The following is an 18,852-nucleotide window of genomic DNA, read 5'->3' on the forward strand; positions in this document are numbered from 1 at the left end:
TGGTGACGAATGAGGGGAACCAGTCTTCTTGCAGGTGACGGAAAGGGGCGAGTGGTGACGAATGTAGCCTAGCAGGATCAGTTTCCATAACTGTGATTGTCGACCTCTGCGGCTTGGAACCTTTTCTCCAAATAAAAACAGTTAGATTTGGCCGAAATATGTCCGAATTGTTACCTTGTTTCGTTTTGTCGCTGTGTGTACACCTGACTGCACTTCGTAACGTTATGACAGGCCAACAAATGTAACGTCTCATAGACTAGGGTTAGAGTAGCGTCGCTTTGATAAAGGGCAGTTACCCAAGCGGACGGACCGACAAGTAGAAACAATTTGTTTAGGCAATTGTTGTTTTCCCATATGTCGTTAAGAAACAAGCTATATTGAATGTTGTCATTGTTAGACTGACAACATCACGTACAAATGCGCACATTCCTGGAAACCTTGCAATGTTTAGGTGATGTTTGTGAAAGATGGGAAGATTTTTTCTAGCACAGACTATGCTTGTCGTAAGAGGCGACTAACGGAATCGGGTGGTCAGGCTCGCCGACTTGGTTGATGCATGTCATCGATCCCATTTGCATGGATCGATGCTCATGATATCAATCACTGGTCACTGGATTGTCTGGTCCATTTACAGACCGCCGTCATATAGCTGGAATATTGCTGAGTGCGGCAACAAACCAACCAACCAATCTAGCACAGTTAGCGCGCTGACGTCACACAATAAACGACTATGATGTAATAAGTGTCACAGCTTGACCTGTTCCTCCTTTGTGACGGTGTCCGCCATTTGTAATTAAGGATTTCTAATAGACACCCCAAGTGACATGCCACCTGTCTTTCATGGCACGTCTCTGCTTCACTATGGATTAGATGAGCATCAGTGTCGATCAAGTAAATTTGTTTATGTTCATTCAAATAAAAGCTTATAAGTGTACATTGCATATATTGTCCAAAGAGAACGCAGCATGTTATATTCTAACGATAGCCAATGGTTATCATACTTCTCTTGATGTAATTATTGTGTTTTTCAGCAACGCGTCGACCTGGGTTAGTGGTCACACTCTTGGTCGACGCCAACCAGTGTCTTGTAAAAAAGGCTCTACATGCAATAAGACTTATGTTCGAGCCCATATGGACGGTCTGTGACCTTGTTACTTGCTTAACTATACTTTGGATAAGTACGTAGCATAAGTAAAAATATCGAACCCACATTACAATCATAAGTTTCTGGCGTTTCCAAGGCGTCCCCCCCAACCCCCCCCCCCCCCCTCCCCCCCCCCGCACACACACACACACACCAGCCCATGATGATTTCTGATGTTAAACGGTGAATATATTTGTTGTCGACAATTGATAATATATTGAGAGACCCAAAAGATGTCCACATTTTCCTCAGTGAGACAAAATATCTAAAAACAACTGCAAACTTTGATGCGTTGCCTAGTGTCTTTGCATCCCGACTGACGGGATCGGGTGGTCAGGCATGCTTACTTGGTTGATGCATGTCATCGTATCCCTATTGCGTGGGACCCGTGAAGATCCGTGTAGAGAATAGGTCTTCAGCAACCCATGCTTGCCGTAAAAGGCGACTATGCTTGTCGTAAAAGGCGACTAACGGGATCGGGTGGTCAGGCTCGCTGACTTGGTTGATGCATGTCATCGATCCCATTTGCGTGGATCGATGCTCATGACATTAATCACTGGATTGTCTGGTCCAGATTCGATTATTTACAGACAGCCGTCATATAGCTGGAATATTGTTGAGTGCGGCGTAAAATAACAAACCAACCAACCAACCAACCAACCAACCAACCAACCAATTGCGTGCATCGATGCTCATGTCAATCACTGGTCCAGTCTCGTTTATTTACAGACCGCCGTCATATAGCTGCAATATTGCTGAGTGCGGCGTTACACAACAAACAAACAAACAAACATTATACCCCGAGCCGACCAGTCTTGTCATGTTTTCATGACAAGTTGGATTTTAGTTTTAATATAGGGTGGGTTCACTTATTGAGCATAACAAATAAACTGTTAAATATTCCCTTGCTAAACATTGCATGTCTATATGTAAAGCACATACTGAACTGGTGCCATTTGATATTAAGGAGTTTTAGAAATGTTTATTTTAGAATTTCCATTGCAGCTATTTTGACATGGGCTAAAATAAATGTTGGGTCAGTTACCTGGTTTGGGACCATAACGTGTTAAAAATGGGCGGGGGATATAGATCACTTCGTCGACTATACGCTTGTCTCCTTTATGCCGGGGGCACGGGTGGCCCAGTCGTCTAAGGCGCCGCGATTCGCTGTGCAGAGTTGCGTCCCTTCGGACACGCCAGAAACCTGTGATTGTGGGTTCGTATCCCGATTCGCCCCGATCATGTTTCTAGTTTGTCAGCACCATACCCATGCTCGTGGTTTCACCGAAGTGGTAAACGTCTAAGACCTGCATCACTTCGGGCTTTCCTCCCAACATTAAGCTGACACTCCGTGATATAACTGGTTCCCTGCGGCCAGGGGTTCGAACATCGACCTTCCGTTCGTCTATCCACTAGACCACGGAGGCGCTTCTTTTTAACTGGACTAAACCACTAACAAACACAGCTTTGGGTTTGAAATCCTTTATGTTTCCACTCTGACCGACATGACCATGAAAGACGGGAAAGATTAAACGGGATACATCAATAAGAGGATGACTTACGAATACAGTATAGTATGTCTTATACAAGATACATAAGAATTGTAGGCGTCATAAGTTATTCTTACGTTACGGAATACAATTGGGGTCATATTATGATCATAAATGAATTATGTGTCCGCTTAATGACACAGCCGAAGACAGGGGGTCTTGTATCCTATAAATGCTATCTTTAAATATAGTCCTTGTAGAATGTACGTTTGATTTAAAGGTTTAGATTCACTTATGCAAAAGGAAACAAACACGTGATCCTTTCCTAACAAAATGGTTCAGGCATGTCCAAATTGTCCATGACACTCTTAGGATTAGAGTTGTTTGAGAGGCACTCCCAGGCACTGTTGAAAAACGGGGTTTCGAAAGTGTTCAAATTCCGAAAAATATTGCATCATTTCTTTCCTGAAATGACACGGTCTCGTCCATGCGGCATGTAGGTTCCGGACCAGGCTCAAACCAGCGATATCACTTAAAAAGGTGGCGAGTCCATGACGTCACTTCCGTGGTGATTTTGTAATCACCAGTTGCTATAGAAACCGGATGTATCTTCTCGTCGCCGTTTAGCAGGAAGAGCGAGCTTGTCGGGCCTGGATGCGGATTTTGATGAAACTTCTCCCAACCTAAAATAGATAATGTGATCAGTAGATATTATACGTGCGTGCGTGCGTCCGTGCGATAACTTTTTTGGCGAGTGGTTCCGCAGGATTTGGGGAGGGAGGTATGGAATGAGTCTTTGTCTCAAGATCATTATTAAAAAAATATTAAAAAACATTTTTGGGGGTTGGGGTTAGGGTTAGGTTTAGGTTGCACTAACCAAATCAACGTTTATAGCAGTACGGTGGCCCATAAGGGACATGGAGTCTGTTTTTCAATATTTTGATATTTCACTTACTTTTATCATAACCTTTTTCAAATTAACACAATTTTTCATTCAAATATGTGATAAATCATGTATAAAAACAACCGAAAACATGGAGAATGTACTTTCAAGTAGCTATTGAATCGCTGAAATGTGAAGCGAGAAGGACAAAAACTAAAATGAAAATGTCAAAAACAAAAGCGAAAATGTCAAAAACTAAAATGAAAATACACAAAACTATTTTCACCGCGGTGATAATAAGTGGAAATACTTTATGAGCCACCGCAATAGCAGGGATTACGGGTGGAAATCTTTCCGCACTACAACCAGGAACAGAATGCATGACTTCGACGAACAACCATGGGAATAAACTAAACACAATACAATGCTTGGACTTCTTACTGACAACCATAATGATTGCTTTCACTGCGCATTCTCTTTATTGTCGACCCGTGAAGATTCCGGGGTAGAATAGGTCTTCAGCAACACATGCTTGCTGTAAAAGGTGACAATATTCCAGCTATATGAAGGCGGTCTGTAAATAATCGAGTCTGGACTAGACAATTCAGTGATTGACGTCATGAGCATCGATCCACGCAATTAGTTTACGATAACATGCATCAACCAAGTCAGCGAGCCTGACCACCCGATCCCGTTAGTCGCCAGTTACGCCAAGTATTGGTTGCTGAAGATCGTTTCTACCCCGGATCGTCACGGGTCTCGATATTATGAGCTATGTTCAACGCCGTCAGACAACGATGACACGCAGTCGCAGACAACCTGATCCATTTACAGCATTCACCGTTCGCTGGTGACCTATCCTACATTAACACATCATTAGACGAGGGTATCGACCTACCCAGTGTGTACTCCACTGTGTCATAATCGCTTTATCTTCCACATGGACACCTTGAGTACATTATGGCTTGTGTAACAATAGCCAGATGCCTGTCAACACTACACCTTCAGTGTATTTAATCAATCCTCTCCTGTTAATGACGTATCGGACCAAGGGCAACAGGTGGAGCTGTGTTGGATCCCCTCTCACATAGATATTCATGGAAATGAAAAAGCAGACTCACTGGCGAAGCTAGCTCTAGACAAAGCGGATATACAGCCTATTCCCTTTAGTAAACTAGAGATAAAAAGCAAAATCAAAGCCTCCATAGCAAAAAGATGGCAAGCCCAATGGGACGCAAGTAAGATCGGCAGATGGCTATACAAAATTCAACCCAAGGTCCAACAAAAGCCAAACTCATACTCAAATGAAAGGAAAATTGAAACTGCTATCTCACGCCTCAGACTTGGTCACAAAAAGCACTATGACAAGGTTTGCTCATCTTGCAATCAGGCTGAAACCATTGAACACCTGTTACTAGAATGTCAAGACCATGCCCCAGCCCGGGCTAGGTTAAAACAAGAATTGCAGTTAGACCCGCTATCTGTCATAGATCTCCTAAAGCCAAGAGATGCAATAGCGAAGGCCAAACTAACTCTATTTCTGAGAGATGGACAGCTGCTCGAACGTATATAAACAGAGCAGCCAAGGATAAAAATGAAATCATATCAATATAAGAAAATAGAAATCATATCAATGCAAAAACAGAAATTATGTGAACACCGAAATCACAATAGATATGTGAACCCTTCTCACACACAGGAGTCCCAAAGAGGGACAGGACAGCCAAAATTGCCTAGGCAGAAGGCGACCTCTTAAACACCTAATGCAACAACAACATTAATGACGTGCATTAACCAAGTCAGCGAGCCTGACCACCTGGTCCCGTTAATCGCCTCTTACTAATATGTTAGGCAAAGAGTATTTGCTGAAAACAGGGAGGGTAAACTGGTAATGAAGTCGGTTATGCGGTTGGTTGGTTGGTTGTTTCCACGCAATGGGGATCGATGACATGCATCAACCAAGTCAGCGAGCCTGACCACCCGATCCTGTTAGTCGCTCCTTTCGACAAGCATTGTCGCCTTTTACGGCAAGCACGTATCTACCCCAGATCTTTACGGGTTTCTCACCTAATGTCAAAGGACGCCTATCGATATGTAACTGATTCATACAGATTTATATTATCTAAACGTCATAAGAATACTTGCTTTTGTAACACTGTGTTTAATCCCCGGGGATTTCCTTTCATGTTAGAAACTTGATATTTTGATAATGTTAAGTTTATACTAATTTTTTTATATTAGCTTTGAAAAGGATTCGAATTTCAAATTGTAGAACGCATTTAGAAACCTAGTTCTTTGTTATATTTATCATGTATAAAGTATGATTACAAAAACATACCCTAAGGTGTCTCCTATGGTCATAACTTCAATCATCATTTGCTATATATGCCTGTTTTCTATGCTCAGGTGTCACATATCCAAACTACGGCAAAATTCAGAGAAACACAGTTTCTCTCCAGATAATTTTAATCATCGTTTCCTTCAAATATTTTTGATACGTTAAATTTCATATATAAACCATGCCCGTGACGGGGTACGCGTGTTCTAATATTCAGGTAATTAGGTCTTCAGCAACCAATGCTTGTCCTAAGAGGCGACTACGGGATCGGGTTGTCTGGACACTGACTTGACTGATGCATGTCATCGTATCTCAATTGCGTGGATCGATGCTCATGATATCAATCATTGGATGGTCTGGTCCAGACTCGATTATTTTCAGACCGCCGTTATATAGCTGGAATATTGCAGAGTGCGGCTTTAAACAACAAACAAAGAAACGACAGGGATTGGTTGCTGAAGACCAATTCCAACAGAATCTTCACGAGAGATAAAGTCAACAGCTCGACTACATGGACCTGTGATAACGTTGTCATAATATTACAGATCTGTAATGCGACCGTCTTGATATAGGTACAATATATTACTGGCTGACTTACAATGCAATATCGACTCCTATTATCACTATCCGGAGAGTCTGATCAGAGTTGTAATTTTGTCATGTTATAGTGTTAATATACAGCTTGGTACTTATACTAAACCCAATATACGCGTGAGTGATAAATGATTGCAATTATCCCATCATATTTAGCGCTGAGATGTATCAGCTTTGAACATGATTTTTTGTCTGAGTATTCGGTGGTAGAGACGTCAGTGAATTATGAAATCAGGCCCGATACATGATGATATAAATATGTCACTGATTTAAATTGATCTAAACTGATCTTTGAAGTAGGTCGTCGCTATCTTCGGATTAATGGTGTTGTAAAACGAACGTTTTTTTACGGCATTTGTGATTTTAAGTGATCTCAAAATCGATTTTACCTTGGAACCTAATTGATAATTTCACTTTCACGAAAACAGCCATTATGACAGAACGCACTTTACGGCAAAGAAAATGTTCAATTACGTTGCGAACGGAAAGAAATACATGCTATTAGCCAACAACTGGTCTGATACCTCCTTTCAACATTTGAAGTTCACGATGCTCTATATACGTGTAAAGATTTTTTCAATTGCTATAACATTTATATTAAGCGCTCTTACATCGCCAATACATAGCTCACACAGCGCTTACCATAAATGGCGACTATGTTTGCTGGAAGACTAACGGGATCGGGTGGACATATAGCTGGAATATTACGGAGTGCGGCGTTAAACATCAAGCAACAAATCTTACATCACCCATACATTGTTCACACAGATAAGAGGAGTCGCGCAGATTTGCGTCCCCTAGAAAACATATGATCAAGCAATTGGTTTCGAATCCCGCTTTGCTGATTATGTTTCAAGATGTGTCAGCACCAAACCCGTTTGATTTGTTTGTTGTTTAACGCCGCACTCAGCAATATTGCAGCTATTTGACGGCGGCCTGTAATAAATCCAGTGATTTAAATCATGAGCATCGATCCACGCATTTTGGATACGATGACATGTATCAACCAAGTAAGCGAGGCCTGACCACCTCATCCTGTTAGTCGCCTCTACAACTAGCATCGTCGCATTTTACGGCAAACATGGGTTGCTGAAGACCTATTCTACCCCGGGTCTTTACGGGTCCATACCCATGTGAGACCCACATCCCTTTCCTACCACACGAAGCCGACTAGCCGACCTGAACATTACTTTTGAACAAAAGGATTTCAGCGGACATTTTTAGACCGTATTATCGATACAGATTGTGTCGATACAATGCCGCCCTAACACCAATTATCGAGTAAATGGGGTTCTGGTGAATATACTAGGAAGGGGAAGACCCACCTCGTTCAGTGTGGGGTAGCCTAGTGGTTAAAGGGTTCGCTCGTCGCGCCGAGGATCCGAGTTCGATTCCCCACATATGTGAAGATTGTTTTATCCCTGCAGTGATATTGCCAGAATATTGCTTATAATAAGAGACATGAAACCCAACTCACTCACTCATGCTTGTTGTCAAGTCTATTTGCCGTCATAAAGCTGGAATTTTGCTGAGTGCGGCGTTAAACAACAAACCAACCAACCAAGTCTTTTTGAATGACTACCGTTGGTTCCAGTTTGTGCCATTGTGCCCCCATGGCATATATAAATTATCGTGTCTGGACCATAAGCATCGATCTACGCAACTGAGATTCGATGACATGCATCAACCAAGTCAATGGGCTGTCTTGACTTCTCTATAGGGGCGGTCGGGTAGCCTAGTGGTTAAAGCGTTCGCTCGTCACGCCGAAGACCCGGGTTCGTTTGCCGATATGGGTACAATGTGTGAAGCCCATTTCTGGTGTCCCCCGCCGTGATATTGCTGGTATATTGTCAAAAGCGGCGTAAAACCATTTTCACTCACTCTCTGTACGGTTGACATTACATACAGTTTTTTTTAGATGTTTCTCTCTTAAAATGTCAATATACAATACTCTACTCGAAATTCGGAATAACGGATTATCTGACCCTCGTGAATGAATGATGTAAGTCCCTCCACAAAGACTGTGGATTAGCGGCATGCATTCTCCCAGGGCAGATAATCCGTAGTGCCTTGTAGCTTTAAGAATGGCGACGCAGTATAATATCTAGTTCAAATGTAGTCTATATAAAACGTGACCTCTCCTTTGACAAATACATCTTACTTAACAATAATACATCCATTCCTCTTATTAAATTAAGAACTTGTAAATCACAGATTTCCTGTAGAAACCCGAAGATGGAAAAAAAATCGCTAGAGAAGATGGCACATGCCACGTATACCCTTTCCCTGTAGTAGCTGACGAATGTTAAACAACAAACAAACAAACATAAATCGACACTTTCTAACAACAGCAATAGACGCTTGAGTGAGTGAGTGAGTTTGGTTTTACGCCGCTTTTAGCAATATTCCAGCAACATCAAGGCGGAGGACACCACAAATGGGCTTCACACATTGTACCCATGTCGGGATTCGAACCCGGGTCTTCGGCGTGACGAGCGAACGCTTTAACCACTAGGCTACCCGATCGCGACCGCCCCTAATAGACGCTTGAGAAACTTTACCACTATACTAATGAATGAGTTCTAACGCCTTTAATTTATACATGCGTTGCATGTACATGGCTTAAATAGGTCTATTTATATCATCTAATTCTAAGTTTATATTGTTCTCGAGTACCGCCGTGGGTGGATTTCAGTAAATAAATATAGATGAATCTGAATGTTCTCTATTCCCTTTCACTTTTACATGTAACACTCGCCTTCCAATATACCTTTAACACGAACCGATTCTAATTTGGTCACATATTCTTTCATCTTCTATCTAAACTTGGAAGTTTCGTTCCTTATTCATTATTTACTGTAATTATCATGTTTGTATGGAGGTATTTTGGAAGAGAAAAGAAACGGACCATGACGGATGGCGTAAATGAGGTTATATAATTAGAAATGCTTTTATATTCAATGTTTTCAGAACACCGTTGAGACTCGCGGTGTCAGAGGTTGATATATCGCCAAGGCATTCACCTGATATCTGATGACGTAGAATGGGCCCCGTAACTTAAACATAACGTTGATGTGTGGAAAGACATATAGAAATAAATAACGTCTCCTGTATGTTAGACGAGCTGCATAATAATCCACCTCGCGTGTAACAAGAAGATAAGTGTCGCACGGTGCTGAAATAACATCAATTATGATGAAACACCTTCCTCATTCCCCCTCAAGCGATTAACACTGGAGCAGTTCAGTTGATATTACCGAAGCCTGTATTTCTAAGATATCGGCTCGCGTGCGAAAATACATCGAAAGGACCCGACACATAAAAAGCAATCGTGCTTTAATTGGCTACAACGGTATTCAGTCTATATTAAATTAGGCTCTAATCGTATAATTATAGCGTTTCTATCGAAGGTATCGCTGTCGAGCACTGTCAAGAGTGGGCCCAATCTCCCAAGTGACGATCAGTCTATTCCACCCGTGAGTAATAAGCAATTAAACCACTGGGCCCCTAGCTTTGCTAGGGTAGGGCAATCAATTAACGGCTTTCGGCGTCTTGACGTGAACCCCCAAAGGTATCAGATTTCCTATAGGGTCTTCACACAGCTTCAAAACTCCTTCGCTAGCTCATTAAGAGACCTACAGAACACCAGCTAATTTCAACAGGCGCCCAGCTATAACAAGGTCTGGTTACAGGAATATGAATTGCCCCCTCGGGAGATTATATCGTGGTCTTGTGGGCGTATGGGGATCGCGATTTGCCCATCCATATTTGGGAGACAAGGAATGTGACCTGCTGGATATCTCTTGACATTAGGCAGGAGGTCCCGGTGTACAAGAGGGAGGGTTTCAGAACAAACCTTGCTTGCCACATATCCTCTTTAAGCAAGGAGCTACATCCCATTTTGTTTGCATTCTTATTCGGAAACGGATTTCGTATCCTGTGGCGTGTTAGTAGAGGCACCTTGAGTGAAGCCATTAATAGGCTAAACATTTGCATTCACAATAACATTATGTGATCAGTTTTCAAAAGAAACTGTTTGGGTATTTATAGACATTAATGTTATTTCCGACTATTCAGTAATGGACTTTGTCCAGGGAATGTTTAACATGGTATTGTCCTTTCAAGAGCATCCACCGTGTTGAAGATTATTGCACTTTAGGCGCTTCTTTATGTGATCAAACATAACGCAACCAGTGGCTAAATCGTTTACGAGAAGCTTACTTTCGAAACAAACACATATCATTTTGCAGTGGTCATTAGATTTCCGAGTACCGTGATATAAGTGGGATTTCAACACTGACCTCCAAATCCGTGGTCGGACGCCTAAAGGCGTAAACCCGTGAGTATGCTGAGTAGGCAATGATGTCATTTGTGGTAAATGGTAGGTATTGATGTCGGAGGTTGATGAGGCAGTGACATGGCTTGGTAGTGGGTTGCATTGGTGTGGTTTGTTTGTTTGTTTGTTTGTTGTTTAACGCCGCACTCAGCAATATTCCAGCTACATGACGGCGGTCTGTAAAATAATCGAGTCTGGAACAGACAATCCAGTGATTGACATCATGAGCATCGATCCACGCAATTGGGATCGATTTCATGCATCCACCAAGTCGGCGAGCCTGACCACCCAATCCCGTTAGTCTCCTCTTATCTCAGCGAAATAGAAATAGTTAAAAAATTTGGCATAACAATATCATTTATACAGTTTAACGACTTATCAGAAGCATGCATCGAAGAATACGTGCATGTCTGGCCATTTCGAATTGGACCCCCGACATCTTTACCGGCCTAGTGCGCCATCATCTCATCACACCAACCACTATAACCCATATTTTGTTTGACTGTTGTTTAACGCCGCAATATTCCAGCTGTATGGCCGCGGTCTGTAAATAATCGAGCCTGGACCACACAATCCGGTTTTGACATCATGAGCATCGATCCACGCAATTGGGATCGATGACATGTATCAACCAAGTCAGCGAGCCTGACCACCCGATCCCGTCCGTCGCCTCTTACAACAAGCACTGTCGCCTTTAACAGCAACCCATGCATAAACTAAGTGTGGCCTTCAAATAATATTGGGTGAAATGATTAAAAGATGAAATTAAATGAATATTTCCCTTCCCCTTTGAGGAGTTTTTTTTCATCACTGAAATTAGTTCAGCCGACAAGAACAAAAGAAGATGATTAAATTCAATGTGAAAAACTTCGATTCGACGTGTTCAAGTTATGAAATAAACGTCAATGGTGTCTCTATAGATCTGTATGTAGATTAATAAGACTCACCTCGGCGGGGACGCCAACGCGGCATATAAAGTTCTGTATAGATTCTGTGATGTCAATCCTGTAAAAGAAATAGACAGGTTATTCAATGCTAGATATGACGATACACCAGTCTCACCGAACCGTAAACACGCTGGAAATATGGATGTGTGTACAGATGTATGTATAGCTGTGAAGCTTCGAGTAATCCGTTGTTCGTAACAAGTCGAGTATTAATGTAATACTGCAGATATGGCTTGCGCAGATGGCGGTCCTCCTGTGGAGTCGTCAACTTTGGTCTACCGCTTTGGGGCCTGTCCCTTGTGTGCTCTGTATCGCTGAAGTAGTCTGGCAATGCTCCGTTGGCCTCACCTTCATGTTCTTGTAATATGGACCTGCGTGACCCCCATCAGCGCATCCCAATACCCCTTTCTCTCTCTGCCCTGCCATCGTCGCCAACACCTGCAGGGATCATGTAAATCCTGCTGGGGTCCATGCAGGTAGCAAATGTACTGTAAGTCTCCATGGTCCCCAGTATGGTGATCTACCGTCAGTTGCTGGCGATGTATAGCTCTTTTTTATAATGTATTGTCCTGTCTAGTGATGTATTTTTATGGTTCCATGCTAGTTTTAAATAATAATCTGTGATAAGTCTAGTAATTTTACTGTCCCTTGTTGACTGGTTTTTATAGTTTACACGTATTTATTATGTATAACCTTTGAAAGTTACGATATAGCTGAAATATTGCCGATGTGACTTAAAATCTTAACTCACTCACTCACTCACTCACTCACTCACTCTCTCTCTCTCTCTGCCTTGCTGGTAACCTTGGCATATTTCTCGCATGCTTTTATGAGCTGTTATGATGTTTTGGGATCCAACCGCTAGATTTTTATACCCTTTATGCATTTAAACAAAATTCTCACAATGTCATTTTTTGTCAAAATGCAAGGACTTCTAACAGATGATTTTGGGTGTGTTTGGGCAATCGTTTTCAAACTAAATTTTGTATCCTTTAGCCATTGTATAAAAACATATTCACAATCTAACAATGTATACTTTTAATTTTTTATCACAATTTCTTACCTCAAAGGATGTAGGCCTAGATCTATACACAATTTTATCTAGTATGTGTGACTTCATGTTTACACTGACCATTATACAACAACCTGCTTTATCGAGGAATAAAATAGTTCCTCATTAGGAGAGGTGACATGAGCGTATGTATGCACAACGTGCTCTTCAGAAACATTTTACACAGCACGTCTTCAAATATCATCACCATTGGATGAAAAAGGTATGTTAAGAACTACTTCTTTAGTAAATCACAATGACATTTACATCAAGTATAAGACGTCAAAATGGCCGACACTATAAACGTGACGGGAGAGATTAAGGAAGTTGTTTTTTAACCTTAGTCGGTTACACGTTTTAGTCATCATTGATCAACTGGCCGATCATTGATAGTTGATTAAAGATGTGTCATATAGGCACTAAGATAAATTCATAGATTGTTGTAGACAGTCACAGACAGCCTAGACACGGATCGAGTCGCATTTATTCGTTTTGTTCACTAGGATGGGTTGTAGCGAGGATATTCGTGAACGGTCATCGGTCAAACTCTCTGACGTTTCACAATGCATACGAAAACGCTGAGTTCAAGTTTAAAGGGTCTAAATGATCAGAGGTGAGGTGATTGGGTTTAACGTCGGGTCCAAGATTATTGCGCTTATATAGCGACGTGCACGCACGTGTATGTGTATGTGTGGCTGCTTGTACTAGTCCGGACTGATGCCGATTTATAGTGCTAGCACACTGAGATATCACGCCGCAGTTTAACATGAATACCCCACTCAGACACAGTATACTGACTCCGAGACGACCAGTCCTTGTTTTAGCCCTTTAATGCCGAGCGCCAGACAGGGTAACAACAAGTACCATCTTTTAACGTCTTTTGGTATAACGCTCTCCGGGCTGACGCTCTACCACTAGATCGCGGAGGCGGTCTAAATGATCAGAAAGAACGCGTCTGTATGTATTCGTGCTAGGTAATTACCAGGGGTTTCCCCAGGAATGTTGAAGTAGTCCGTCAGTGTTTACGACATTTCAAGAACACGTTCTTGTGAAAAAACGTATGAACGTCAAATTGTGTCGTTCATACACTTATGAACGTCAATTTCTGCTGACATGTGACCTACCTGTCGTCCAATGGAAAAGCTGTATATCGTGTAAACTTCAAATTAAAAAATTATTTTCTTTTGATCGTCAGTTTATATGATTGAGATCTCGCCCACAATACTAATATGAATTGTTAACTTTCAAATACTGCCCCATTAAGGTGTGAAAAGTGTCAATGTATCGTCACATTTGTCAGTCGATACATCCGTACTGCTATTTCTAATAAAGAGTTGTTTCAAGACTCTGCGACATAAACCCTGTTCGAGATATACACAGGGGCGGTCGGGTAGCCTAGTGGTTAAAGCGTTCGCTCGTCACGCCGAAGACCCGGGTTCGATTCCCGACATGGGTACAATGTGTGAAGCCCATTTGTGGTGTCCCCCGCCGTGATATTGCTGGAATATTGCTAAAAGCGGCTTTAAACCATACTCACTCACTCACTCGAGATATACACAACTGAAGGTGTTGCTATCAATGAGTTAAGGTTCACTGAGTTCTTGTCACTTAATCGGAACGGCCTTAAGTGAGGCCAATCAATTAAAACGGTTTCCTGTCGAACACCCGGTGTCATCACTTGTTTTCCTTGCTCCACTCATAATTTTCATCGCTATTCGGCCTTTGACACCCAATAGAATCTGTCTGGAGGGATAATCGAGACTTGTTATTTACTGGCATTGACGTTTTACATATTTGATGTTTCATGTCATATCGCGTTTGTGCCATTATAATTGATAAAAATTGTATATTGCTTTTAAAAAATTCTTCGATTCATCAGGTTAAGGTTTGTTTTATTTTTAAATATGACTATAAATTAAATCCGACAACCGGGAATACGACACACCCAGTTAGGCACATTCGGGTCACAATTGTGATAAATATAGTAAGAATTTATCGGGAACGGACTGCGAGCTCGACACAACCGGATAGGTTCTTGACAGCGTGGTTTAACTGTATATAACTACAACGTATCCAATTAAAATGAGTGAGTGAGTGAGTATGGTTTTACGCCGCTTTTAGCAATAATCCAGAAATCACAGCGGGGGACACCAGAAATGGGCTTCACACATTGTACCCATGTCGGGAGTCGAACCCGGGTCCTCGGCGTGAAGAGCGAACGCTTTAATCACTGGGCTATCCCACCGCCCCCTAACGAAAATGATGACACCGGGTGTTAAGTTAAAGAGGGCTCTCTACCCCCCACCCACCCACCCACCACCCCCACCCCCCGAGTCGCGCCACTGTCGGCAGGGTCATTAACACTTTAGTAAGCCAGCACAACATCATTATATTTACCATTTAAACATTCTTGACTAATCTGTCCGTTCTGTTCCACGCAGAGGGCAGACAGGATTATATTGGCTCGGTCGTTTTCTGTTCCCATCTCCTGACTGACTGTCACTGAAACAAACAGAGAACTACATTAAGATAGGAACTCTTTTATTAAAGTAGACCCGTGAAGATTCCAGGGTAGAACAGGTTTTCAGCAACCCATGCTTGCCGTAAAAGGCGACTATGCTTGTCGTAAAAGGCGACTAACGGGATCGGGTGGTCAGGCTCGCTGACTTGGTTGATGCAGGTGATCGATCCCAACTGCGTGGATCGATGCTTATGATATTAATCACTGGATTGTCTGGTCCAGACTCGATTATTTACAGACCGCCGTCATATAGCTTGAATATTGCTGAGTGCGGCGTAAAACAACAAACCAACCAACCAACAACATTAAGATAGGATCTCGTTTATTAAAGTAGATTTCTCTTAGTTTCATGGGGGCACGGGTGACCCAGTCGTCTGAGGCGCCGCGATTCGCTGTGCAGAGTTGCGTCCCTTGGGCACGCCAGAATCCTTTGATTGTGGGTTCGAATCCCGGTTCGCTCCGATTATGTTTCTAGGTTTGTCAGCACCATACCGGTGCTCATGGGTTCACCGAAGTGGTAAACGTCTGAGACCTGCATCACTTCGGGCTTTTCTCCCACATTAAGCTGACACGCCTTGATATAACTGGAATACTGTTAAAAGAGGCGTTAAACCCAACTCACTCACTCACTCACTCTTAGTCTTATGAGTTGTTCACCCATGAATACGTCTTCAGCAACCCAACGCATGATGTCAGCAACCCATGCTTGCCGTGAAACGGGACTATGCTTGTCGTAAGAGGCGACTAACGGGATCGGGTTGTCAGACTCACTGACTTGGTTGATGCATGTCATCGTATCCCAATTACGTGGATCGATGCTCATGATGTCAATCACTGGATTGTCTGGTCCAGACTCGATTATTTACAGACCGCCGTCATATAGCTGGGATATTGCTCAGTGCGGCGTTAAACAACAAACAAACAAACAAACAAACACTCTTCTTAAGGGATAAAACAAGCAGCGTCAGAACAGACAGAAATGATGCAGTGTGGTACAGACACCATGGTGCCAGTATCAGCGACAAAGCATCGAGTGAGATTAATCACATTATCACGCATCACAATAAATAGTAGGTATTGCTTTCAACAGAAAAAAATGCCCAATTCCCTCCTTGATGTCATTCAATTACCAGCCTCAACAGCAATTCAGTGGGGACAAGATGGCTATAAAGAGCCCAGGACAGCAATATTGGCCTCATATTAACACAAGCATCACCATAGTGGTGACACCATGTTAGAAGTCGTTGCTACAGACGCGTGCGATTCCCCTCTGAGATCCAATGCATAGCGAGTGTTAACTCGATTAAGCGGCCGCTATATAGTGCATTTACTGCATGTTTTACTGGTGCATGCACGTGGGAGGTATCAATACTGGGAGGAACGGGGGAAAAAAAAGCCATTTGGGTCAGTTCTGGTGAGATGACCGGTGCAAGTGTTTGCGCATGGAACGGATTGCAGTTCCGCTGTTGTAACTTGCTCAATAACCGAGTACAATTTTCATTTTCATTCCTATGCAAATAACAGTCAGATTTTCTCACCGAGTATGTGTTCTTTAACAGGGCGTTCTTTTGTGTCAATCACTGACATGTATATCATCAAGTGTCAACCTTGTGAATTGTGCTCCGTAATGAGATATGTGTCATTTATGAGATAACGGTAAGTGTTATGTGATGTCTTATCGCATACGTGTTCGATTTATAGGCATTCGGTTATATCGAACAGATTCAAACATCGAATTAATCGGAACTGAGATCTAGAACACAAACTGTTTAATAAATATTTAGAGAATAACGTAATAAGGTAATAACAACGAACGAGTACAAATTCTCTTTACCGTGGGAATGTGACCGCCTCCGTGGTCTAGTGGTAGAGCGTCCGCCCGGAGAGCGGAAGGTCCGGGGTTTGATCCCGGCCGCGTCATACCAAAAGATGTTAAAAGATGCTACTTGTTGTTAACCTGTCTGGCGCTCGGCATTAAGGGGCCTAAACCAGGACTGGTCGGTTCGGAGTCAGTATACTGTGTCAGAGTGGGATATTCATGTTTAAGTGCGGCATGGTATCTCAGTGAGCTAGCACTATAAATCAGCATCAGTCTATACAAGCAGCCACACACACACACGTGCATGCACGTCACTATATAAGTGCAATAATCTTGGACGCGACGTTAAACCCAATTTCACCTCACCTTGGGAATGTTTGTGTTTTGAACAATAAATCCCTTTTATTATTTGATATAAAACTATATTATATTTGTATTTCGGAGATGAAAATTGTTTTTTTCGTCAGACTAACGGGTGTTATTTAGTAAACTGCCGGGCAAAAGAAAGTATACACCATGTTTGATGTGGCTAAACGTTAAACAAACAAGAAATGGTTCTTCCATTGTGATATCATACGGGTATCATAGCTGTGTTCTGGACTTAGTTTGCAGTGTTTGTGACGACTGTTTTGAGCCAAGTAAGAACAGTAAATGTTTGGTCAAATTCATTTATCAAGCCTATACATTTTGCCCAGGAGTTAAATATCTGGTGCCAAGAAATACCATTTTGTACCAAGTGTGCATCGAATGTTTAAGAATTCGGAACAATTGAGGAAAAATAATGCGACATTTTGAAAACATAAAACAGTGTAATTTTCGAATGAGGAAACAAATGTATTTCATAAAAAGTATTTATTATGTGAGAAATTCAGAAAATGTTCAGGCTTCCAATTTCACTTAACAACGTTTCTCAGACAGTCAGATCGTGGTGCACACTCAGGATTTTTGTTTCCTATGAATTGTTCTGTATAATGGGATAAAACCGTTTTATCAACTTATAGGAACATGATTAATGTAAAAACGCATTATATTTAAATTCATGTTCTTTCTTTTCTGTTTTTCTTTCTTTGTTGTTAAAAGGCGCACTCGGCAATATCCCAGCTCCGAATATCCGAGTTTGATCCAGTCAAACCAGTGCTTGATATCATGAGCAATGCTGCACGCCGTGGGAGAACGGTGGCACGCCATCATTAAAGACACACTTTGTGACAACCTGATACAAGCTGCAGCCTCACATGAACAAAGAGAGCTAAAGATGTATTGTTTGTTTGTTTGTTTGTTCTTTACCGCCGCACTCAGCAATAGTCCAGCTATATGACGGCGGTTTGTAAATAATCGAGTCTGGACCAGACAATCCAGTGATTGACACCATGAGCATCGATCTACAAAATTGGTATACGATGACAGGCATCAACCAAGTCAGTGAGCCTGACCACCCTATGCCGTAAGTCACCTTTTACGACAATAGAGATGTATTACAACCCGGGAGTGGTAACGCCATCTAAGTACATCTATACCTATAAGTATATATAATAAGTGAGTGAGAGAGTTAATTTTACGCCGTTTTTAGATATATTACAGCAAGAGCAAGGCGCGGGGCACAAGAAATGGGTTTCAACGTTTTACCAATGTAGGGAATCGAATAATTGTCTATGAGTGATAGAAATAAAGAAGTACATGCAATTGCTACTTCTGTATTCTGCTTTAGAAGAGATGTCACATCTTCCCG

General features: G+C 42.0%; 1 protein-coding gene across 1 annotated transcript in view; it reads right to left on the reverse strand.

The window, feature by feature from the left end:
- Positions 1–2,610: 2,610 nt before the first annotated feature.
- The window catches only part of LOC139460748 (uncharacterized), an 81,234-nt gene continuing 64,992 nt past the window's right edge, over positions 2,611–18,852 (reverse strand). The window contains exons 2-4 of the mRNA XM_071242218.1: positions 15,181–15,285; positions 11,733–11,790; positions 2,611–3,317 (exon numbers count right to left, since the gene is read on the reverse strand). Of these exons, the coding sequence (XP_071098319.1) occupies positions 3,215–3,317; positions 11,733–11,790; positions 15,181–15,285 (266 nt within the window). The 3' untranslated portion in view covers positions 2,611–3,214. The remainder of the gene's footprint in view (positions 3,318–11,732; positions 11,791–15,180; positions 15,286–18,852) is intronic.

Source organism: Haliotis cracherodii, unplaced genomic scaffold, assembly GCF_022045235.1.
Source record: "Haliotis cracherodii isolate W230 unplaced genomic scaffold, xgHalCrac1.p SCAF_14, whole genome shotgun sequence".
Lineage (NCBI taxonomy): Eukaryota > Metazoa > Mollusca > Gastropoda > Lepetellida > Haliotidae > Haliotis > Haliotis cracherodii.